This window comes from Paramormyrops kingsleyae, chromosome 24 (genome assembly GCF_048594095.1).
Source record: "Paramormyrops kingsleyae isolate MSU_618 chromosome 24, PKINGS_0.4, whole genome shotgun sequence".
NCBI lineage: Eukaryota > Metazoa > Chordata > Actinopteri > Osteoglossiformes > Mormyridae > Paramormyrops > Paramormyrops kingsleyae.
Genome location: NC_132820.1, coordinates 3,098,086 through 3,121,920, shown reverse-complemented (window position 1 = coordinate 3,121,920; position 23,835 = coordinate 3,098,086). Strand labels below are relative to the sequence as shown.

The 23,835-nt window shown below is 46.0% G+C and overlaps 1 protein-coding gene across 8 annotated transcripts; it reads left to right on the top strand.

Moving 5' to 3' along the window:
• Positions 1 to 2,274: 2,274 nt before the first annotated feature.
• LOC111850130 (uncharacterized) lies at positions 2,275 to 23,409 on the top strand. Of its 8 annotated transcripts, none has more exons than XM_072706607.1 (20): positions 2,275 to 2,485; positions 2,975 to 3,027; positions 3,170 to 3,270; positions 4,859 to 4,968; positions 7,688 to 7,852; positions 8,802 to 8,912; positions 9,487 to 9,684; positions 10,543 to 10,662; positions 11,384 to 11,563; positions 11,655 to 11,744; positions 12,278 to 12,580; positions 15,115 to 15,244; positions 15,431 to 15,498; positions 17,437 to 17,497; positions 20,958 to 21,022; positions 21,149 to 21,293; positions 21,438 to 21,496; positions 21,708 to 21,942; positions 22,134 to 22,637; positions 23,055 to 23,409. In XM_072706607.1, the coding sequence occupies exons 1-20, from the start codon at positions 2,369 to 2,371 to the stop codon at positions 23,159 to 23,161; spliced, it is 2,922 nt and encodes a 973-aa protein (XP_072562708.1). In that variant the 5' UTR covers positions 2,275 to 2,368; the 3' UTR covers positions 23,162 to 23,409. The 8 variants fall into 8 exon arrangements, with proteins under 8 accessions (XP_072562708.1, XP_072562707.1, XP_072562710.1 ...); XM_072706606.1 differs by having other exon boundaries at positions 2,276 to 2,485; positions 3,173 to 3,270; positions 15,419 to 15,498; XM_072706609.1 differs by having other exon boundaries at positions 2,276 to 2,485; positions 15,419 to 15,498; positions 21,149 to 21,251; positions 21,441 to 21,496.
• The last annotated feature ends 426 nt before the right edge of the window (positions 23,410 to 23,835 follow it).

Below are 23,835 nucleotides of genomic sequence, written 5' to 3'. Positions count from 1 at the left end.
GCTTATATAACTATATCTTGGGGACTTGCCAAGCATTTCTTGCTGTTGTCAATAACACTTTTATTATATGATGCTCCTTTTGTTCTGATTATTCATCTATTGTGAGAAAAAAAAAAAACCTTGGCAACAAACCGGAGACACTGCATGCTGGAGACAACCCATATAGATGCCGTTGCCATGGAGAGAAGAGAAGGATGCAGGAACGAGAGGAAAATAGTGAGGGGATTTAAGAGCAGACCTTGCTGTTCCGGAAGCTGAGACTCGGGGAGCGGAGGGAAGCTCTCCGCTCTCACTGCTCCCGTCTCCACGGTGCACCTGCACACATGTGGTAGGGTCTCATATTCTCTAGCCCCTTTGGCTCAGCACCTAGAGCACCGGAGCGACAATGGTTGTGGGTTTGAATCCCATGGAGCGCGCAAATGCTGTATGATCTTCATGTTGGTGTAGAAATATTATATCCTGTCCGTGGGATTTGAAGTGTGTCAGCCTAGCCGTTTCAAAACGTGACCACGGCACGGCATCAACCATCCAATACACCCATGGATTTTTTGACTTGACCGCTAACACACTTCCTATGGCTAATCGATACCTCACTGACTTTTGTTAACTAATTAAATAAACAAATTACGTCGGCTGGTAGTGAACTCTGATGAATACTTGGAATGGCTGAGGTGGCCCTGAGGAGAGGTTTGGGAACTGAAGCGCTGTTCATCTAGCCATCCAGCAAGATATGGTCCCATCAGGGATCGTCAGCCTGACCATACATGGACAAATGTGTTCGTGGTCAGACTCGTCTCTGCTGTGGCTGTTTTTAAATACCATGTTCATGGTGAAAATTGCATTTTGATCACAGTGTCCGTCAGAATTTCCCACAGCATTGATTCCTCTGTCCTGCTCCTTGACCCTCGAAAGTTAAACGCGCAATCCACAGATCTGTTACCGTAATCCACTCGTGGGCCTGATCCTTTTTTAAGAGATTATTTTTTTACTATTAATACCATCTGCTCCCCTTTGTGACTGGTGGCAATAAGCACAATCCGGCACACCTAAGAAAGGCAATAATCTGGGTGCGTAATTGCGAAAGCCATCAAACACTCCCAGCTGGATAAAAATTACGGTTTGGAAAATGAGATCTTCTAATGTGGTGTGAAAATCTGCAGAACAATCACGTTATTATTTTGATGACGGCTAGGTTGTTATAGAATGGGGGGTGGCAATACAGGCAGATGGGATTTCCAACTGCATTTTCAGCGGGAGCTGGGGGAGGACAAAGAGGTGGGGAGATCCGCGAGGAGGAGACTTCATTAGGATCTAATCATATTGTTACCACTGTGACTGAAGAGGAAGAAAATGTTAATGCAAAATGGTGGAAGAATATTGGAAATATCAGCCAAGGGACGCTCTGCTAAGCTCTGTGATTGAACAAGTCAGGCTATTACCAAGCCAAATGCCTCTTGCTAATGGTGTGTGTGTGTGTGTGTGTGTGTGTGTGTGTGTATCAGTATGATGAGTGTACCCTGCGATGGGTCAGCGCCCCATCCTGGGTTGTTCCCTACCCTGCATCCATAGCTTCTGGGACAGGTTCCAAGCTGCCATGGCCGTTCATTGGACCAGGTGTCAGGGGCACCGGAGGGACAAGGAGACCCCGGCAGATTCAGGGGACCCAGCACTTTATAGGGGCCTCAAAATGCACCGTTGTGGGTCCCCTAACCTGGTTCAGAAAAATCTAGCAGGGGGCCCAAGGAGACATTACACACACAATATACAGCACACACACAATATACAGTACACACACAATATACAGCACACACACAATATACAACACACACACAATATACAGTACACACAATATACAGTAAATACACAATATACAGTACAAACAATATACAGCACACACACAATATACAGTACACACAATATACAGCACACACACAATATACAGTACACACAATATACAGTAAATACACAATATACAGTACAAACAATATACAGTAAACACACAATATACAGCACACATACAATATACAGTACACACACAAATACAGTACCCACACAATATACAGTACACACACGCAGTTCTTTATAAAGAATCATGTATTTTTGTGAGATTCATAGATGAATGACTAAAAATATATAATATATAAAAATATATATATATATATTTCAAAATATATAATTCGTTGATTAGTACCGTATGAGGGTCGCAACCTTAGGGACCCATTGGGTCGCTAACCGAACCGAACCGAACCTCATATCCCAGCATGCACATCAGATCAAGGTTCAAAGGTGCAAATCGGGACTCATGTGCATTTTATCAAGGGCGTTATTTCTACAGTGCAATCACTGATCCCTTTTCCAGCGTTGAGATATGACTTCAGAAGGGAAGGGTGCTGCTGATGGCGAATTATTGCGTTTGATTTACCTGCACTTAAAGGAAAATGGTTACAAGAAAGCCGCAAACGTGCTCAAGAAACAAGGCATCAAGGTGGATTTTACGCAATAAAAACTTAATAGGCGCTGCCGACGCAGAACGTTCCTGATGGTTTTTTGTAGATGGTGAAAAATCTTAATACTTCGCAAGATAAAGCTAACCTAGCAATTTATATTCTCTGATGAAAAATACAAAAATGCATAACGGCATGTTTGGTGTTTATAATACTGTTAGCCTGGCTAAAATGTGCAGTTAGCCTTGTTGATGAATGTGATTATGCACTTTGGAGTCGGGACAGTGCTGAAAGAATTCAGTCTAGTTAAGTAATATGCATGAATGGTAAAGTAGTTTAACTTGCAGGACTGTGATTTTATACAAGATATAAATGTACAGCGTTAGTTACATTTGTAATTAAATTTGTTTCGAAGAATTTTTATCTGCTTAGCTACGTGGTTTTGCGGTCGCCCGCTTTCCAGAAGGTTCGATCGAAGGATAGAACTTTAATTTTCCCAAGGATTAATTGTATGTTTCGCTTTTATACAGAAAGAAATTGAAGTGCAAACAACACTGTTCGAAATATACGTGGCCTGGATAAAGTAAGTAGTTAAACTGTGGAATAAATTGTGCTTTTGGCGGGATTTTACGCACTGCTTTGTGCACGTGACTTGCAGAAGACCCACGTGAGAAAATCTGACTTAATCTGATCTAATCGCTCCAATCTGAACTAACTGCTCCAAGCAGGACGAAGCGGGAGCCTAAGTTGGATGTGACCCCTGCGAGGAAGGCCAGGCCACCAGGATGCACGAGAGAGGCTGAAGCTGAGACTAAGTGTGAAACAGGTATAATGGGTTGTATTAAGTTACATGCGTATTACGTCACGATTTGTGCTTAGCGGCCATTTTACCAGGGAATCTCGGAGACGTCCGTCACACAGAAGCATACATTTCTGTATTTCTTTTCAATGTTAAAGAAAGTTTTATATAAACTAAATGTATTGCGAGTGCTCAGGACTATGAAAAGCTGTATTTTGTTAAGTCAAATGCTGGCAATTCACTCATTATGATCATTTAAGAAAGCGTTAGCGCTTTCTTAAATGATCATAATGCGTGAATTTCCAGCTTTGTCTTACAGTAGGGTGCCGAACATGAACTCAAAGAAACTCTTATTTAGATATACACTCAAAAAATACAAACGGGACCAGCGACTGCGACGCAGATGATATGCAATGTCAAGTTCACCAGTCGGTTCTCCCTTTTACACAAGCTCGGTGGCTATAAAAACGCCCACGTTTAGATGATAGAAATTAACATTGTCCTTAGGAACAAAACTGGCCTGATTTATCGCTAATGAAGGTTTCCATATATGACAAACCACAATTAGATGCCACTGCCTGAGCATGTCTGTTGAAATTAACTTAATTTAGAATGCCACTAAGCTTAGGAGGCTAGCGAGTTCATTTACAAGTTCTAGAGCACAGCACTGCTGTTTGCTAATCGTCCTATACTGACATTCAGTCAGCAATATATGCCTATTTTACTGCATATACTAATAGGCAATTTGCACCGATCACCAAAGCAGCTTCTTTCCTTGGAATAATGCGAAGGATGGTGATAGGCTGTATTTAAAAGTCTGTAAGCCTAGTGATGAACGTTCTTAATGGCATTTTATTAAGTATTTTAAATACACACAATACAATCTCTCAATCTATTTTGTTACAAATTAGCCTACATCTGATTCTTTCCGTCCAGGAAAATACAAATTACAAAATGCTCAAAAGGAAATGAATGCGCATTTTTAATGCATTTAACTGAAATTCTGCCCATTCTCAGAACACAGAACGTGCCACTTCTTGACAGTCTCGTCGTTCGAGTTCTTTCGATCGATGGACCTTAGCCAAGTTTTCTGTAGCCTTCCGACAGCTCTTCGGTCTCTTTGCCTTGATTTGTACGATCCGAAGGTATACAGAAGAAACTTAGATTCGGGGTTTTCTTGCTGCTGTTGTCACTCACACCCCGGTAAAATGGCCGCCGCCTCGTTTTCGTTTATGCGTACCTTGGACAATGACGTCAATTTAATACGACCCATTGGACTAATCAGAGCTGCCAGCTCTCACGCATCTGGCATAACAATGGCGCTTTCAGACCGAGAAATCTTACGGCAAATCTATATAATTCCATTACAAACCTAATTTAGCTACATCAAAAGCTTTGGGCAGTTTGTAAATCTTACAGACTATTTACAAGGTAATAAAACTGTTACATACACGTAAATGCGTGTGCATGTGTGTGCAGACTCGTCTCAAATTGAAAATGTCACACCGGCCGGCTGGCCGAAGTTGGTGACCCTGGCTTATGGTGTAGCTGGTTATTTGGGAGAGTTCAGATTGAATTCTTCCGGGTATGTGACCGCTGCTCTCTTCCTATGAAGGTGCAGCGTTTCAGCAGGTTGTAGGATCAGACGCGGCAAGCCGACGCCCAGTGGTGACCAGCGAGACGAGGTCATCGGACGGTGACAGCGAGGAGGACACCGCTGTCCAGGTTTGTCACACCCGAGAAAGGAAGACTCCTCTTCGGTATGGTTTTCCCTCAAAAACTGCTAGTCAGTCTGGCTTCAGCTTCTCAGGTTCCAGCTGATGGTTTTCACTGGGGTCACTGGGCTGAAATGACAGTATAACTGTAGTTCCTGAACACAGGCAGCATGAGGATCTGAATCAGCCACCATCAGCTTACACTAAACACCAGCTTCGGTGGGCTTCGGAAAAGCTGTTATTTCACCAACTTTAACGTTTGATACAATCGAATCGATTGGTTACTTAAAGGGAAGAGCAGAGGCAGAGAAAGCAGTTATCTGCTGATCCCAGGTCAGGCGTGTCGACTAATGCAGTGACGGTTCTTATTCGTGCATGCTGGGTCTCCTTCATTGAATGAATGACATACAGTTCGCTGCTTTCATCACATGTTTGAGAAATATATTTAATTTTCTGTGTAAATTTGAGGGCTGGAAAATCAGCTCTCCCAGTCTCCTGGTGCAGAAAATGCAAAAATTGCATATCAGACTACATTTTTTACAGAACTGGCCCTGTTGTAGAGTAGCGAAAATTTCTGAAGTTACACCCCTGGACAATATAGAGAAATTACCGCAGTGAGTGAGATGGCCACAGTGCCAGAGGCCCCCAAGGCTGCAGCCATACCTCTCTGGTAAAAATAGCAATAATAATTTTATTTTAGAAAGCAGCTGAAACAGCAAAACCTACATTTACCAAGCCGGCTGTAGTAGGTGCCCCTGACAGCTTAGTGAAGCTGAAGGTCCTCCAGATTGAAGGTGCAGCCGGAGCGCTGGCTGTGGAGAGGCCAGCCGAGGGCGCAGAGACCGACAGCGGTGATGTGTCAGGCAGTGAAGGCCGGGGGCGCAGAGATCGACAGCGGTGATGTGTCAGGCAGTGAAGGCCGAGGGCGCAGAGACTGACAGCGGTGATGTGTCAGGCAGTGAAGGCCGAGAGCGCAGAGATCGACAGCGGCGATGTGTCAGGCAGTGAAGGCCGAGGGCGCAGAGACCGACAGCGGTGATGTGTCAGGCAGTGAAGGCCGAGGGCGCAGGGACCGACAGCGGTGATGTGTCAGGCAGTGAAGGCCGAGGGCGCAGGGACCGACAGCGGTGATGTGTCAGGCAGTGAAGGCCGAGAGCGCAGAGACCGACAGCGGTGATGTGTCAGGCAGTGAAGGCCGGGGCGCAGAGACCGACAGTGGTGATGTGTCAGGCAGTGAAGGCCGAGGGCGCAGATACCGACAGCGGTGATGTGTCAGGCAGTGAAGGCCGACAGCAGCGATATGTCAGGCAGTGAAGGCCGAGGGCGCAGAGACCGACAGCGGCGATGTGTCAGGCAGTGAAGGCACAGAAGTGCGATTTAGCGTAGAAGTGCGATTTAACATAGAAAATCTTACTAGAGTGACCATGAGCGAACATGACCGTGAACGCTTTCTTGGCCCATTATAAACCTGGCTCCCCACCAGCACTGGTCACTTTATCCAGTGGACAGCGGTGATGTGTCAGGCAGTGAAGGCAGAGAGCGCAGAGATCGACAGCGGCAATGTGTCAGGCAGTGAAGGCCGAGGGCGCAGAGACCGACAGCAGTGATGTGTCAGGCAGTGAAGGCCGGGGGCGCAGAGATCGACAGCGGTGATGTGTCAGGCAGTGAAGGGCGAGGGCGCAGAGACCGACAGCGGTGATGTGTCAGGCAGTGAAGGCCGAGAGCGCAGAGACCGACAGCGGTGATGTGTCAGACAGTGAAGGCCGAGGGCGCAGAGACCGACAGCGGTGATGTGTCAGGCAGTGAAGGCCGGGGGCGCAGAGATCGACAGCGGTGATGTGTCAGGCAGTGAAGGGCGAGGGCGCAGAGACCGACAGCGGTGATGTGTCAGGCAGTGAAGGCCGAGAGCGCAGAGACCGACAGCGGTGATGTGTCAGACAGTGAAGGCCGAGGGCGCAGAGACCGACAGCGGTGATGTGTCAGGCAGTGAAGGCCGACAGCGGCGATATGTCAGGCAGTGAAGGCCGAGGGCGCAGAGACCGACAGCGGCGATGTATCAGGCAGTGAAGGCACAGAAGTGCGATTTAGCATAGAAGTGCGATTTAACATAGAAAATCTTCCTAGAGTGACCATGAGCGAACATGACCGTGAACGCTTTCTCGGCCCATTATAAACCTGGCTCCCCACCAGCACTGGTCACTTTATCCAGTGGACACTGCCCAGCACTGTTCCTACATCTGCGCCATATCTGTTTATTACTTCTACGGCAGCCACCATATCTGTTGTGCTGTGTGGGTACCCCTAGCTCTCCTGTATGTCAGTGTATACATTCTCTATTTTTATCTATTAGCTATTATTCTCCTCTTCCCCCTCCCTCATGTGTTGCACCTGTCCTGCTTACAGTCTCTGCACTTTATGTATATATCCTGCACCGCGGCCCTGGGGAACGTTGTTTTGTGCCACTGTAAGCTGTGGATTGTACATAGATGGTATGAGAGTAATGATGCACTTGGTAATATTTGACTTGATAGTAAAGCTGATAAGCAGTAACGGTGTAGCCTCAGATCGTCCCCTCGTGACTGAGCTCACAGCTGTGGATATAATCATTGTTATCTGCTGGTCTGCCCGTGTTCGCATCACCGGGTCCGTTGACCGTATGCACTGAACGCTACCTCTACCCTCCTTCGTGGTAACTCGGCATGCACCGATGGACCCTCTCTGGAATACAGAAATCTAGTCTGACAGCCCAGGCCAAACCCAAGTCTGCCGGTCCGAGCAAGGCTGAAACGTCGACGGCCGCAGCAACAGCCAAGCCCATCAGCAGCACCACCGGTCCGGAAGCAGCAGAAAGCACCAGTGAATCGGATAGTGAAGATGGGCTTCCACCAACTCAGGTTTAGTAGTGTCTGAAGTGGCTGCGTATGTTTTGACGGTTGATGACTCATAAACAAGGTTTAATAAACATACCTAGGTCTCAATTTCATGTGAAGCATCCATTATACGCTGCTGCTATTACTAGGGTTATGAATCGATTTTAAAAAGTAACTAATTAACTGCATAGTTTTCTGTGATTAATCACGATTAATTGCAACTATAGTTAAAATTCATAATCGCAACTATACATTTAATCCCCAAATTAATGTAGAATTATCGCAAAGTTGAGTATATGGCGTACCACCATTTTCAGTGTGGCATAGGTGCACTGAAACCTTCAGGTACCACCAGAGGGTACCTTAGTTTGAGAACCGCTGCCCTAGAAGAAAAGCATAGTCACCAAAAAAACGTGTCAAAAACAATAATTCTTAAACTCCATGTTCATAAGTTGTAGCCATAGTGATAATTGTTGTAGTGTTTTTTTTTTTGGCGTGGTGTCCTGACCTGGCAATAAAGCAGATGGAGTTGTTAAGGCCATATTTACACTTGGTTTTAGAATGTTCCTTCGGCAGTCCGATCACAAGCGGACGGCACCAAACACAAGTGTAAACGACCACCAAGGCACATTGTGACCTGATCACGCAGAGCACTAGCTGAGGTGGTCCGGGACACATTTCACCATGAATCTTTTGTAGAGTAATCGTTAAGGTGTTCTGATGCGTCGTCCACAAGGACGTCACAATAACTGTCCACGGACCCATTTGACCTTCTTGCGGAAGTAACGCAATCTGAACACGAGTGATCGACTTAACACCTTGGAAACACACGACAGACACAGGTGTAAACAGTAATGTGCCTCAGCTGTGAACTTGTGATCCAGTCGTGCAAAAAGTGGAAACGATCATCAGTGTGCCTAACACTGCTAATCCATTCTCCAGCATCCAGTTTTTATTGCATGATCCCGTTTAGATAGCAGTCGTGACTTCGGTGACGGCCGGAGCTGTGACCAGGACTCCCGCTGTAGAGAGGGAGGCCGAGAGCTCGCAGATGGGGAGCAGCGCAGCTGAAGCTGGCCTGCAGGTGAGCCGCTATGGTGTGTCATCGTGATTCACCAGAAAGATCCCTAATTCATTAGCCGCCTGCGACTGTGAGGGCGTCGCATGTCTGATCTGTGAAGCGATTTTCATGGAAATTAATGTCTATTTTTGTTGTTTTTTTGTTTGTTTATAAATTGGACTGAATATAAACAGCTCCGCAGCCTCCTCCATCTGCTCATTTCTTTGGAAACTCCTGCATTTTGAAGGTGGAGGATTTACTGGGAACATGCAGTTTCATTTGTTGGGTCAGACTTTGAATTATATTATTGATAGTACCATCATGCCGTACAGCCCTGACCAGGATAAGCGATGGATGGATGGAATTTTAGAGTATTAGAATCATCACATTTGAACACATTTGTCATTTCAGTATGAGCTGGTATCCGAACTGATTCCCAAATTATTGTGGTTTTCTCATCATAAGGTATATATATGTATATATTTGTTTAATTGTATTACAGAAGGGTGACTCCATCCGTTCAAACTGACCTGTTTTGTCTGCAGAAAGTGTGAAGTATTCTTTATGTTTCACTCCCACGTTTTTGTCTGCGATGCAGGAACCAGCAAACACCCCCAGAGGCACCCCTGCCAGACGGCCGATCACCAAGATGAACCCTGCTGTCCCCGTGAAGGACAGCCTCTGTACCCCCCTCCTGCCTGAAGCTACAGCCTGGGCCCCTGCAGAGGGGGAGGCCAGGACCTCGGATGCCGGGAGCAGCGCCGGATCGGCGAGCGAAGGCCCGGCTACGCTGCAGGTGGGCTTTTTGTTATCCTTGAGTGTGTCTTTGCCTTCCTGCCGCTGAATCTCTTCAATCGTCCCCTGCAGTGTCTGCAAACATATTGGCTAATTTTTGTTGTCAGACTTGTAATGGTGATGTCAGTAACTGCTCTCATACAATTCCCTCTCGCAGCCATTTGTGTTTACAAATCCATGGAGGTCCTTTTGCGTCTTGCGTTACTAAATACCAAGGCGGCGGGATACCGCTAACCGGTCATCAGGCCTGGTATGTGCCAGCGCTTTTAGTGACATTCCCTCCCGTGGCGCAGAAATCCGTAGCGAGATCCAAAGCTAAATTGGTATCTCCAGCTCCCGGCGAGATCGACGCTGTAATTACTGCAGCTCCAGCGAAAGCTAGCATCACCTCTGCCATACATGTGGCCCCCTTCAAGAGAGGAAAGAGCTCAGACGGTGACAGCCAATCAGAGCGCAACGATGTCATCCCGCCAACGCAGTCCAGTCATCTGTGTTACTGGAGCAAAGATCGTCTCACCGCTCATTAGCTGTCATGTTGCTGTAGCAGTGTGATGTCATTTATAGATATCACTGGAACGACACAATAATTTAATATCTGTACGTCTTCAGACCATTTTGGCAATGCCACCCTAAATCAAACTGTAATCATTTAGCTTTCATTGTGAATCTGCCTAAAATCAAGCTCCAATTAGAAGGTTGTATTTCTGATTTGTATTGAAACAACTGTTTTGCTTTAGCTGAAAAGGACTTTTAAATTTTAAAATGAACCAGATGTTTTGTCATCAGATAATTGATTCTGAAACTGAGATGCTCAAGCCTGTTTTTATTTGTTTGTTTTTTTTTTTTGTTTGGGGAATAGGTATACATTAGCCAGCCTTCAGCGACCCCAGAAGTGACTGGCATAGGGGAGACTTCAGACAGTGACTGTGGCAACAGTGACCGTGGCAACGCTGATGCGAGGGAGGATGCAGCTGTCCAGGTTAGTCTCACCCGACTGCTGTCCTCAGTCTGCTACCCAATTATCACTGAGCCTCAGACTGGATTTTAGACACAAATTCATGAAGACTCGTCATGTTTTGACGTAGGCTGGACGAGATGACATTTTGGTAAATTACTACTTTCCGGAAGAAATATTTGAAAGACATATCCTGATGGTGTTGAAATTTTATACGGTACCAGTCAAAAGTTTGGGTCAGGTGGGCAGGTCATGTGATGCGACATGCTATCACTCTCCTCTGTAGGCGGCTTGGCGTGTCTAAACTTATGACTGCTACTTAATACAAGTCCAGCTCCTCAACCACCACCTGAATTCGGCCTCATGTCTTGCATTATATGAAATTGCTTTGGGGTCTGTAAGCATTAATTTCTATTTCCTTTCAACTGTACCTTCTGCAGGTCCAATCCAAAATCTGTGTCTCATACTGTATTTCCCTCCTTTTGTCTTTTGGTATAATCGATATCCGTGCTTTACAAACCTGCCAAGCAGACTCCATCCACCGGGGGCACTGTTGCTCCAGTGAAACAACTGTGTGCTTTTCCTGATGGAACAAGCAACTAATCATGCATCTATGGCTTTATCATGCCATTCGCACCAGGATGCTTTTATCAAAAAATAATTTTTATTATAAATTGAAAACTCTTGTCTTGTTTTGATATATATTCCATTGTGAATCATCCTTTTCAATTGTTCTTTGATACAGAAAACTTTGGTGGCACCCAAAGCTAAACCCTTGCCTGCTGCTCCGAAAGCGGCTGTGAGATCGACCTCCCCACCACTAGAACAGCACCCCAGCAGCAACCCTGGTCCGAGCAGAGCCCCTGCAGAAGCAGCAGGGGGCAACAGTGAGTCGCAAAGTGAAGACGGGCTCCCACTGACACAGGTGACATCATGTAATGCTTGCAGTCGGCTTGGTGCCGTTTTTGCGTTTCTTGTTCATTAATCGAGGTGGGGGGGGGGGGTTTGTTGAACAGCTGCTGTTCACCAAGGCCGCGGGCTGCGAGCCCCCTGAGAAGCCCATCGAGTGGGGGACTTTGGACAGTGACCCGGTCATGGCTGTCTTGGTCGGTCACACCTGAGTGGACAGATGATTCATTTATCATCTGTAATGTCAGAAAAGTGGCATTTCCTCTGCGTAAAATCGTTGAAAGCTAACATGTGAAAGATACGTGTTACAACGGTTTTTCTAAATCACACTGCACAGCTGTGCCCTGTACAATGTTTCTTGCCCAGTGTCTGTTTAAGGTACTTATAAACACCCCATAATGTTAATTGTCTTACACTGACTTTCCTTGGAAAATACACCACATCCAATTACAATATAAAATCAAAGTAAACCTTTGGTTTATGGCACTCACTCACTCATCACTCACTCACCCATCACTCACTCATCACTCACTCACCCATCACTCACTCATCACCCACTCACTCATCACTCACTCACCCATCACTCACTCATCACTCACTCACCCATCACTCACTCACTCACTCATCACTCACTCACCCATCACTCACTCACCCATCACTCACTCACTCATCACTCACCCATCCATCCATCTTCTAACCTTCTTCACTGATCTTAATTTTTCATTTCCAGGAAGCACCACTGACCCCCAATCCTCAGCCAGTGGGCCTGACATCCAGCAGTTCGGCCTCATCCTCTTCTATATCCACCCAAAAATCATCGGCATTCACCAAAAAGGAAGAGAGGGGGAGTGAAGATTCATCGGGCGGTGAGGATGGGGCCAAAGCAGAGTCTGCACGCCCGCTGAGGACCAGCAAGCCCACCGCCACGCTGGCTGGAGCCACACGCAGCACCCCCGCTGTAGGGAGGGGGCCCGGGTGCTGGGACACGGAGAGCAGCGCCGAGTCAGGGGCCAAAGACCGATCCGCGCAGCAGGTGACGGTTTCATTTGTTTTGCGGAATTCAAGATTCAAGAGATTACTGACATATGCGCAGTAATCCGTCAGCTATTATGCAGTGACAGTGTCTGCCTGTCCACCCAGTCACTGGTAAACACAGATTAAAAACAATAGAATTATGACAATAAATATGGTACAATGGGAACATAGTGTGTGGCTCAGTGGGTTAGGAGGGATGGGCCTGTGATCGGAATGTTGCAGGTTCAAATCCCAAGGTCAGCAGAGTGATTTCATCATTGGGATTTTATTGTTGGAAGCAAAAACGTGGTCTGTCTGGGGGTCCTTGTGGACTGATATTGAGAAGCTGCTGTAGATGATAAGGATCAGGTCTCAGGTGCTTTAAGGAGGGAGGGTCGTTTGGGATCCTTTACTTCGTTTGCTCTCTGACTCTGCAGCAGGTTATGGGGTCTCGGGTGCTTTGAGGAGGGAGGGTCGTTTGGGATCCTTTACTTCGTTTGCTCTCTGACTCTGCAGCAGGTTATGGGGTCTCGGGTGCTTTGAGGAGGGAGGATCGTTTGGGATCCTTTACTTCGTTTGCTCTCTGACTCTGCAGCAGGTTATGGGGTCTCGGGTGCTTTGAGGAGGGAGGGTCGTTTGGGATCCTTTACTTCGTTTGCTCTCTGACTGCAGCAGGTTATGGGGTCTCGGGTGCTTTGAGGAGGGAGGGTCGTTTGGGATCCTTTACTTCGTTTGCTCTCTGACTCTGCAGCAGGTTATGGGGTCTCGGGTGCTTTGAGGAGGGAGGGTCGTTTAGGATCCTTTACTTCGTTTGCTTTCTGACTCTGCAGCAGGTTATGGGGTCTCGGGTGCTTTGAGGAGGGAGGATCGTTTAGGATCATTTACTTCGTTTGCTCTCTGACTCTGCAGCTGGTTATGGGGTCTCGGGTGCTTTGACGAGGGAGGGTCATTTGGGATCCTTTACTTCGTTTGCTCTCTGACTCTGCAGCAGGTTATGGGGTCTCGGGTGCTTTGAGGAGGGAGGATCGTTTGGGATCCTTTACTTCGTTTGCTCTCTGACTCTGCAGCTGGTTATGGGGTCTCGGGTGCTTTGACGAGGGAGGGTCATTTGGGATCCTTTACTTCGTTTGCTCTCTGACTCTGCAGCAGGTTATGGGGTCTCGGGTGCTTTGAGGAGGGAGGATCGTTTCGGATCCTTTACTTCGTTTGCTCTCTGACTCTGCAGCAAGTTATGGGGTCTCGGGTGCTTTGAGGAGGGAGGGTCGTTTCGGATCCTTTACTTCGTTTGCTCTCTGACTCTGCAGCAGGTTATGGGATCTCGGGTGCTTTGAGGAGGGAGGGTCGTTTGGGATCCTTTACTTCGTTTGCTCTCTGACTGCAGCAGGTTATGGGGTCTCGGGTGCTTTGAGGAGGGAGGGTCATTTGGGATCCTTTACTTCGTTTGCTCTCTGACTCTGCAGCAGGTTATGGGGTCTCGGGTGCTTTGAGGAGGGAGGATCGTTTAGGATCATTTACTTCGTTTGCTCTCTGACTCTGCAGCTGGTTATGGGGTCTCGGGTGCTTTGACGAGGGAGGGTCATTTGGGATCCTTTACTTCGTTTGCTCTCTGACTCTGCAGCTGGTTATGGGGTCTCGGGTGCTTTGAGGAGGGAGGGTCGTTTGGGATCCTTTACTTCATTTGCTCTCTGACTCTGCAGCTGGTTATGGGGTCTCGGGTGCTTTGACGAGGGAGGGTCATTTGGGATCCTTTACTTCGTTTGCTCTCTGACTCTGCAGCAGGTTATGGGGTCTCGGGTGCTTTGAGGAGGGAGGATCGTTTGGGATCCTTTACTTCGTTTGCTCTCTGACTCTGCAGCTGGTTATGGGGTCTCGGGTGCTTTGACGAGGGAGGGTCATTTGGGATCCTTTACTTCGTTTGCTCTCTGACTCTGCAGCTGGTTATGGGGTCTCGGGTGCTTTGAGGAGGGAGGGTCGTTTGGGATCCTTTACTTTGTTTGCTCTCTGACTCTGCAGCTGGTTATGGGGTCTCGGGTGCTTTGAGGAGGGAGGGTCGTTTGGGATCCTTTACTTCGTTTGCTCTCTGACTCTGCAGCAGGTTATGGGATCTCGGGTGCTTTGAGGAGGGAGGGTCGTTTGGGATCCTTTACTTCGTTTGCTCTCTGACTCTGCAGCTGGTTATGGGGTCTCGGGTGCTTTGAGGAGGGAGGGTCGTTTGGGATCCTTTACTTCGTTTGCTCTCTAACTCTGCAGCTGGTTATGGGGTCTCGGGTGCTTTGAGGAGGGAGGGTCGTTTGGGATCCTTTACTTCGTTTGCTCTCTGACTCTGCAGCAGGTTATGGGGTCTCGGGTGCTTTGAGGAGGGAGGGTCGTTTAGGATCCTTTACTTCGTTTGCTCTCAGGTTAGTCTTTTCTCCGGGTCGTGTTTGATTTACACGTGTGCGCTGTGTTTTACTTTGCAGTCGTTCCAGAAAGCATGTTAGAGGAAATGAGGTCTGTGCTTTAATCCATGGCCGTTTCAGTCTCTTTTACCCTCATAACCAAATCTTCATTCAGACAGTCACAGCTGCCTCAAAAGTCCGTTCCAAGAGGACTTTGACAACTAGAACCAGGAACCTACTGCAGATTATTGATAGGATCTGTGGTGGTCCAGTGTCCTCGGGGAGAAATGAGACACTTCTTGCAGGTAACTGTTCTTCACAGTTTTATTTGTCATATTAATGTGTGAGCATAACGATGTCGTGACACAGTGACAGTGACATTGATAGTTATGTAACCACATTGATCTTTACGGGAAGGCCAGACATTGATGCTGACATACCTGACACTATTGTGAAGGCTTAGTCTAACCTCCCTGCAGTTTCTCCAAAAGTTTCATCATCTAAGAGCAAGAGCAGACTCACCAAGGATGAAGAGGGAACCGCATGCGTTACCGTTAAGGTAAAACACTAAGCAGGTTAAGGCGAATTATGCTACATGTATGTTTGTCTTCTGAAAAATCATGGTGATTGCTTTGACTGTGATCGACATTTTCTCCATAATTATGTTGCCTACCCATCTTCTACCGCAGTGTTTCTCAACCCAGTCCTCAGCGAACCCCAGCCAGTCCACGTTTTTGCTCCCTCCCAGCTCCCAGCCAATCAGGAACACCGAATAGCTGGTACAGGTGCGCTGGGAGCTGAGAGGAAGCAAAAACGTGGACTGGCTGGGGTTCGCTGAGGACTGGGTTGAGAAACACTGTTCTCCCGGCTTGTCCTGGTCAGAGTCATTGTGGATCTGGAGCCTGTCCAGGACCCAGCATGGGGTGTTAGTCTGTATGATGAATGCTGCATTTTTATTTGCCATTTGTATAAGTGCAGGTATACTTTGAGCACTGATTTGTGCATGATATCCCATCATGCACTGCTTTGGGACACACACACACTCATACAGGTGAGAGTGGGGTTTGGGGTTTGGGGCGTCAGTGCAGAGTTAACAAGTTACTCTGGTTTACAAGACTTTTATTTCCTTGATAATTTTTAGGTGTCAGATAGATTTACAGTAAAATAGCATGCAATAATGTTTAATAATGGGCAGTTATGTCGAGTGGTGATTTCTTTATTTTAAACAACACAATCCTAACAGTGCTTCTCAAAATGAGACACTCGTTGCTGCAAAAGGTAAACTTAAAACATTAAAAGTAGTCTTGCAGCTAAGCCTGAACAATGTCAGGGAATTTGCATTTCAATGTTTGAAATCATCGCAATAAAAATCACAAGATTTATAAAATAGAAACTGAGTTGAAAATTTACACAAGCACTATAGCCAAACAGAACTTATCTACCAATAGTCTGTATTTACTGGGAAAGACGAGTCAGTAATTCACATTTTGGTTAACTGGCCAAACTGGTACACTGACAGTTTACTCTTATTTAAGATTTCATTGAGAACGAATTTCACAAACATGAATTTGAAGAACCTTGATAACAACCATGACAATCTAAATGTAGATGAAAATGAACAGCAGCAGCCGACTCACATTCTCTCACACTCATTGCAGCAAGTTGTGCCAATAGACACAAAGCAGAGCCAACAAATTGCATATTTCCAGTCAATGAATTACAATCAGGTCGTGTTCGTCTGGCTCACGATTGTCCCAAACGCGCCGCACTAAAACAGCACATGCAGAACTAACACTAAAACAGCACGTGCAGAACTAACACTAAAACAGCACGTGCAGAACTAACACTAAAACAGCACGTGCAGAACTAACACTAAAACAGCACGTGCAGAACTAACACTAAAACAGCACGTGCAGAACCAACACTAAAACAGCACGTGCAGAACTAACACTAAAACAGCACGTGCAGAACTAACATTAAAACAGCACGTGCAGAACTAACACTAAAACAGCACGTGCAGAACTAACACTAAAACAGCACGTGCAGAACTAACACTAAAACAGCACGTGCAGAACTAACACTAAAACAGCACGTGCAGAACTAACACTAAAACAGCACGTGCAGAACTAACACTAAAACAGAAGAACGAAAAGAATGAAAAAAATCACAGTTAATGCGGACTCATCCCTAATAATTACTTAACATCTCTTTGCTTAATCCCTGCAGTACTGCTTTGTACTTTGTAAACATCATCCTCTTTTGTGTTCCTCCTGAACTGGTCATAAAATTACCTAAATTCTGACGTGTCTGATGCAACTTGCATTTTGTATCAGGCCTGTGCATGTCTGATTGGATATACGTGTGTCCCAGTGCAGTTTAAACACTGCTTTGTGTGACGACTGCGAGTGTAACGTCTGATGCTTTTTCTGATGATAACATCTGCTGCTTTTTTTTTAAATTCAAAATAAAGGTAACTGCTGTATATTTCCCTTAACAGGGCCTTTCAGCTGGGTGCAGTCCTACTTCTGGTGAGCCACCGATGTTTAGAACGTCAAAAGGTACCTTTATTTTCAGCAGTTAAAAAAGTGCAATGACCATAAGGGTTTTATACTGAGGTCATATTATATAGCTGCTTGTAATTATCCAACTAATCGATCACAGATTAAATTATACATTTAAGATGGGACATACTGTATATATAGGCTTGTTTGATGACAACCATAAAGGCTCCTTATAATGTTGGTCTGTGCTTCCTCTATATACAGTGTGATCATGTTAACTTGTCTGTAGACGGCCCATATGCATGAACACTACATGGACTTCATACAGACAAAGCAATATGAAAGAATGAATGCAGTATTTCCCCTAGGTTTACAGCTTTGGGGGGGGGGGGGGCAGACGCAATACAATACAATATACTTCTGAATAATAAAGTATTTTTAATACCAAGTACTCCAGTACTTTAACTTAAAGTAAAAGTTTGACTGAATTGAACAGCTCTTATATTGGAGTCATATTTAACCAGGAGCAACTTTATCTTTGACTCGAGTTCTATCCTTTACCCACCTGCGCATAATAATGCATAGCAAGCAGTAGCAGGTGCAGAACATTTCAGTTGCTTTGGTGATTGAAGCCTGTCAGCTCCATAGCTGTAAAATCCTCGTGATTTCAGTGAATTCAGGTTTTTGATTTGCGGTGTCTTACTGAGATACGATGCGCTAGTTTGTTACACCTTTCAAACATTACTGGCATTATGTTGTGAATACAGCCCCCTCTCATCCAAATAAAAAGACCATTCTCTCCATCTTTTAGCACTTTATTGATAAATTATAAATATTACTCATGGTTAATATATTCAGCTTCCATCTCCACTTCCTTCATGTCCTCCTGCATCATCTCTGCCTTTGCCTTAATCTGGTCCTCCACTGCTTTTTCCGCCACTTCTTCCTGCAGCACCACTCATATGTCTCCTCCACTGTCTGTTCCACCCAAAAGGTCCACCAAGATTGCCTCGATCTCAGCTTCTGTCTTCTCAATTCCTGCTTGCATCTCGTCTGTGTCCTCCGAGACCGCCAAGATCTCAGCTTCTAAGTCCTCCACCCTTGCCTTATTATCTTCCACCTGCGGCTCGCTCACTTTGATCAACTCTACTGCTGTCATTTCTCCATCTATCTCTCCCTCCACCTCAGCGTGGTTTTCGTCTCGCTCCTTGACACTAGCTTTTGATTTTTCTTGTTTTATTCCTTTCTTTTTTTTGGCAAAGGAAAACATCTTCACCCAGAATTTCTTTCTTTCTTTCTTTTATTTTCTGGGGCATTCTCTTGCTTTTATCCACAAAGTCTGCAGCTTTTGTCACTGCAGTGAATCTTTCTGGGCTTCTGGAAGAACATTTCTAGAACCTCTTGATATGGGAAGTCAGAAACGTCTGGCCCATTTATCGAGAAACAGGAAAAACTTTTTCAGGATAACGAGTCAGAATTCCGTCTAATTTCTCGCATATATACAGTGCTGGAAACTAATCTCAAGCAGGGACTGCACACTATTGGTTGTTCTCTTCATCAAAACGAATTACCTTTTCGAGCAGTTTTTAAGTACCTTGATGGCAGCAGTAAGAGTCCCACAACCTTCAGCGGCCCATTGGGTAAATTATGTGTGATTGATCACCAGGATCTGCCACAGATCAAGTTCAGAACCCTTAATGGTCCACTTGATGATATCCAGTTTCCAGATGAAACTGACTGATCTTAGCACCGACCAGAGTTGGAGTATATTCGAGGAATTTCCATTGGCAGAGTTGACCTCAGATTTGCTGCATGGAAAATTGGACCCCTCAATCATGCCAGATGGCTGACTCTAGCAATCAGGTTGATGTGTGTTTGGACGAGACTTGTTTGTCCACCAGAACTGCAAGACAAGTTGTACCACGCGGTCAAGTTCATAGTTGAGGTGTATGCAGTCAGCTGGTTTGAGGTCAAGAGGGATAACAAGTTCAGCAACCAGCAGCAATACATCTACAACATGATCCAAAGGATCAAGAACCAATCAGAAGACGTTAAAGGTGTGGCTCTCAAGAACCTGGAGCACAAGGCCTTTGCTACCGTAGAAGATGCTCTACTCCATGCTGAAGTCCATCGACCTGGCAGTGAGACAGGCTGGTCTGCAGAAAATCCTCTCAATCAGAGCTGATATCCCTCCAAAGAAGAGACTGAAGACGATCACAGCCATCAACATGAACGCAACCCACTGGTCTGACCTGATCAGTCTGTCACATCCTGGCATCTGTGAATCTGACTGAACACTTCACCGACAGCGATCGTCACGATGCGCTGGAGAACGGCACACAGCTGAAGCTACCAGATCTACCCTCACATTCTCAGAGTGTTGAGAGGGCAGTAAAGCTGACATCTGAAGCTTCTGGAATCAAGACATAGACACATTCTTGCAAAGGTTGCAAGCCGTCAGATGAGACCCGCATTTGCTTCGAAGGGGTCTTATGCTGAAAGTTTTGATGACATTTGTGGTTAGATAATAGATGTTAGACATGCGTTTAAGACTGCAAACATTTATTTCTCTGGTGTAATTGTGAAAACTTTGATTATCTTTGCCAATATTTGTGTTCTGTTTAGTAATTTGATAAATATCGGTGATTAACATGAATAATATTAGCAAATTATAGTGCACTATAATGACCCAGCCTAGCGCGCATCAGGCGGAACTCCGCTACGCGCAACACAGAGAGCAGAGGAGAATTGTAAACGCGTGACCTTGTAGAGACAAAAATGACAAGCTGTTGTGTAAATAAGATAAATAACATACGGCTATTTGGTTTGTTTAATAAAAGGACAATATACAGACCCGTTCTATAGGAAAGGTTAACTTAAATTACTTTTTGATCTGGCGCTATATAGAAAATAATACTAAATAAAATTAACTTGACCTTCAAGGGAGGGTGGGCGGGGCACCCCCCTAATATAGTGGTTGGAGAAACACTGAATGGTTTTGATATTTTTCAACACACTCAAAGCACTTTTGCAAAAGTCACAGGGAGCGGCTTCAACCCCCACCTGGATGATACAACAGTAGCCTTTCTGCACCAGAACTCTCACCACACAGTGGCTAAGGGGCAGGAGAGAATTCACCAGTTAGATACTGGGGATTATTACAAGGCCAGATCGCCCCACAGGGGGCAATTATAGTCAGAACATCTTTTATGACCTCAGAGAGTCAGGACCTCAGTTTTACTTCTTATCCAGAGGACAGCACCATTTTTACAGCCCAGTGTCCCCATCACTGCACTGGGATGCACACAGACCACATGATGGGCTAACCTACTGGTCACACCACAAGCCACTTCCAGCAGCAGCCCACTTTCCTCAATGGTCTCTCATTCAAGTACTGGTCAGGCCCAAACCTGCTTAGTTTCAGGTACATTACCTGATCTGACCTGCAGGGCACATGACTACACAGTGTTGCTAGGTGAGAATCTTACTGTGACGTCTCTGTCTCCTGCTGTTTCAGACCTGACTTGCGCCGTGGCCACAAACCTGGAGGGCAGTGGGACTGCTGAAGAGGAGCCCTCTCAGGTCAGGGAGCGACTGCAGCATCTGCCATAACCATACTAACATCATACCTCTCATGCAGGTATTTTGGTAAAGTGCAGCTGATTTTGTTTTGTAAACTCAAGAACCGACATTACACTCTGTGTTCAGTCTCTGTTGGACTCCAAGGAAGCTCCTGTGAAAAGTGGAGAGAAAAGGAAAAGAAAAGGAAGGAAACAGACCACCTTCCCGGCTGAGAAGCAGAAGAGCGGGGGTATGTCCCTCCCCAGCCCCCCAAATGCAGCGGCATGCGAAGGTGCCCCCATGAGCCCTGGGAGAGATATGATTAGATATGGGGATTTGTTATATGGGCATGTTCAGCCACTCACATTTCTGTGTGCTCATTCCTGACATGCTGAATGCGTCCTCTGTTCTCTGTGAATCTGCATCTCTTGTTCAGCAGCTAAGACCACAACAATCGGCAAGGACATCAGCCTTGAGGACTCAAAACGCTTGCAGGTTGTGACTTGCTCTTGTTCTGGTTTTTACAGGGGTGGAAAAAAATGCACAAAGTACAATTCTGAACTGCAATATATGTGTAAAAAAAATGGCATCCAATGCCTCCGATATTAAAGCACAATGTAGGTATATATTTTGTTAATGTTTCTAGCTTTTCTCTGGAACTGGGTGCCTTGATGCTGGGCGTCTCCCTTGCTCCTCTGACCTGCAGGCCTCTGAAGTGGCGCCACCTACTGAGCGGGAGGCCATTTGCACTCTGAAAACCTCAACAGGGGAGACCAAGAGGAAGAGACGGGCAGATAAAATGGACCCGCCGGCAAAGAAGAAAAAGAAGAAGAGAGCAAGATGCTCAGAGGTCGCGCCAGAGGGGCGAGGCGGAGGTGCTAAATCTGATCGCTCCCGGGATGTAGAGAAACAGAAGGAGACATGGGCATTGATTCTTTCAGGTAAGGTGTCTACAAGCTGTACAACCACAGACTGATAATGCTGCGCAGAGTCTCTGATACACATGGGTGAGCTTGCATATGGACTGATGACCTGAGACATGGGTAAACAAGACAAGCAACTGAGTCATGATCCCATCGAAACCATTGGTTTTCATTCTGCGTTAAACTAATAATTCATTCTGTATGATCAGATAGTGACACCTCAAAGGAACATCCGATGGCTTCTGTGAATACCGCTCCCACCATCATCACCCTATCCGGAGAAAAGAAGTGGAGGAGGATGAACAAAAAGAAAAAGAAGGTAAAAGTGGAGGATGCGGAGAATGGAATGAGCGAGAGCACTTGGAAGATGGAGAAGGTTACACCTGGTAAGGCAAAGAGAGACTACCCCTCTGAGGCTAGCCAGGAGCTAGTCACCGTCTCCAGGAAGATCGTGAGGAAGTCCTCATCCCTCAAGAGGGCGCTCTTCACTCTCGACACAACCAGCCAGAGCTCCAAGAAAAGGAAGAAGTCCGATGAAGGCGTCGCCTCAAAACCGGGGCCAGGAAACAAAACCAAGGTGCTTAAAAAGAAAGTCAAGAAGGATAAGCAAGCTGAAGCTGGAAGAAAGGGGGCGAAGACTGCAGGAAGTTGTGAGCCGGTCACTCCAGCTGGGAGCCTGAGTGCACTCCTCGGAGTGAAGAGGAGGGAAAAGAGTGAGTATTAGATTCCCCAGAGAGGGAAACCTATGGTTTTAGGACCGGTCGGCCACTGCCGACATTTTTCTCACTAGCATGATAACTCAAAAAGTATTTTTTGGATCTTTTTTCAACTTTGGTGACATATTATATGCATGAAGTTTAGAGCTGATTAAATTTTAAGACAAGTTGCACCAAAACTGAAACAGCGCCACGTAGTGGTAGCACAAAGGACAGCCTCAGATGCCAATCTGGTGAACCTGGTTACATTGAGATAAGTCACACAAAGCTGGGCTTTTAGTAAAGACTTTATGAAGGGGCGGGGGGTGTTCCATCTAATTTTGTTACTGCACAGTGTTATGCTTGTGTAGTATATTAACTATTAGCTAGCTCATTCGGTCCCAGTGCTCATGAAGCTGTTGACGTCTTTCATAGATCAAATCAAACAGAAGAACAGAAAACGGAAGAAGATGAAGGCAACTCCTTACAGGTTTCTGCTGGACACACTTTCACCCATGAGGACCAGTCCAGAGCCAGATTAGGCCACTGAGTGAAAGGAGTGAAATGGGGAAAACCAGCCCTTGATTGGTGATCCTTAAAATGGCAGACAACAGATCACCTATGTTCATGTTTAACATACAGGTTGTTATAAAACGTTCTCAATAAGAAAATCTACAAGCAGCACTGTGTAGTTTAATATCTGCAGAAGTTCTGTTATTCTTGTTACATTTTCTAATGTTACTAGATTTAGTTGCTATGTAAAAGAAATAAAGTTTATACAAACCCCTAATCTTACTTGTAGAGCCCTAAATATGGGGGGGATCCCGAAGGTAACACTTTAAAGACTTAGATTTCTTGATTCTCTGCCACGTTTAGTGATAATCTACCCATCCCTCATAACTGCTTAGCCAGCACAGGTCACTCTGAGCCTGGAATCGATACCGGGGAGCACATGGGGACTGGGGCTGCCCAGAATGGGGGCTAATCCCTGGCTGGACATGATTTCAAACAATAGACACTTTATTGATCCTTTCGGGCAGTTTTTCTTTTTGCCTGCCCCATCTTGCTCTCCGTGACACACATGTAGGTGAGAGCGAGCTTGGTAGTGAAGGGCAGCCACCCAAAGCGGCGCCCATGGAGCTGGGTGTTAAGGGCCTTGCTTAAGGGCCCACAAACATCACTATTCTGCCGAGGCCAGGCTCAAGCCAGCGACATT

Coding starts and splice junctions, on each gene's coding strand:
- LOC111850130 (XM_072706603.1), top strand. CDS start 2,369: ATGACTTCAGAAGGGAAGGGTGCTGCTGATGGCGAATTATTGCGTTTG. Junction 3,028..3,169: donor ATATACGTGGCCTGGATAAA/GTAAGTAGTTAA, acceptor AACTGCTCCAAG/CAGGACGAAGCGGGAGCCTA. Junction 21,023..21,148: donor CTGAAGAGGAGCCCTCTCAG/GTCAGGGAGCGA, acceptor CTCTGTGTTCAG/TCTCTGTTGGACTCCAAGGA.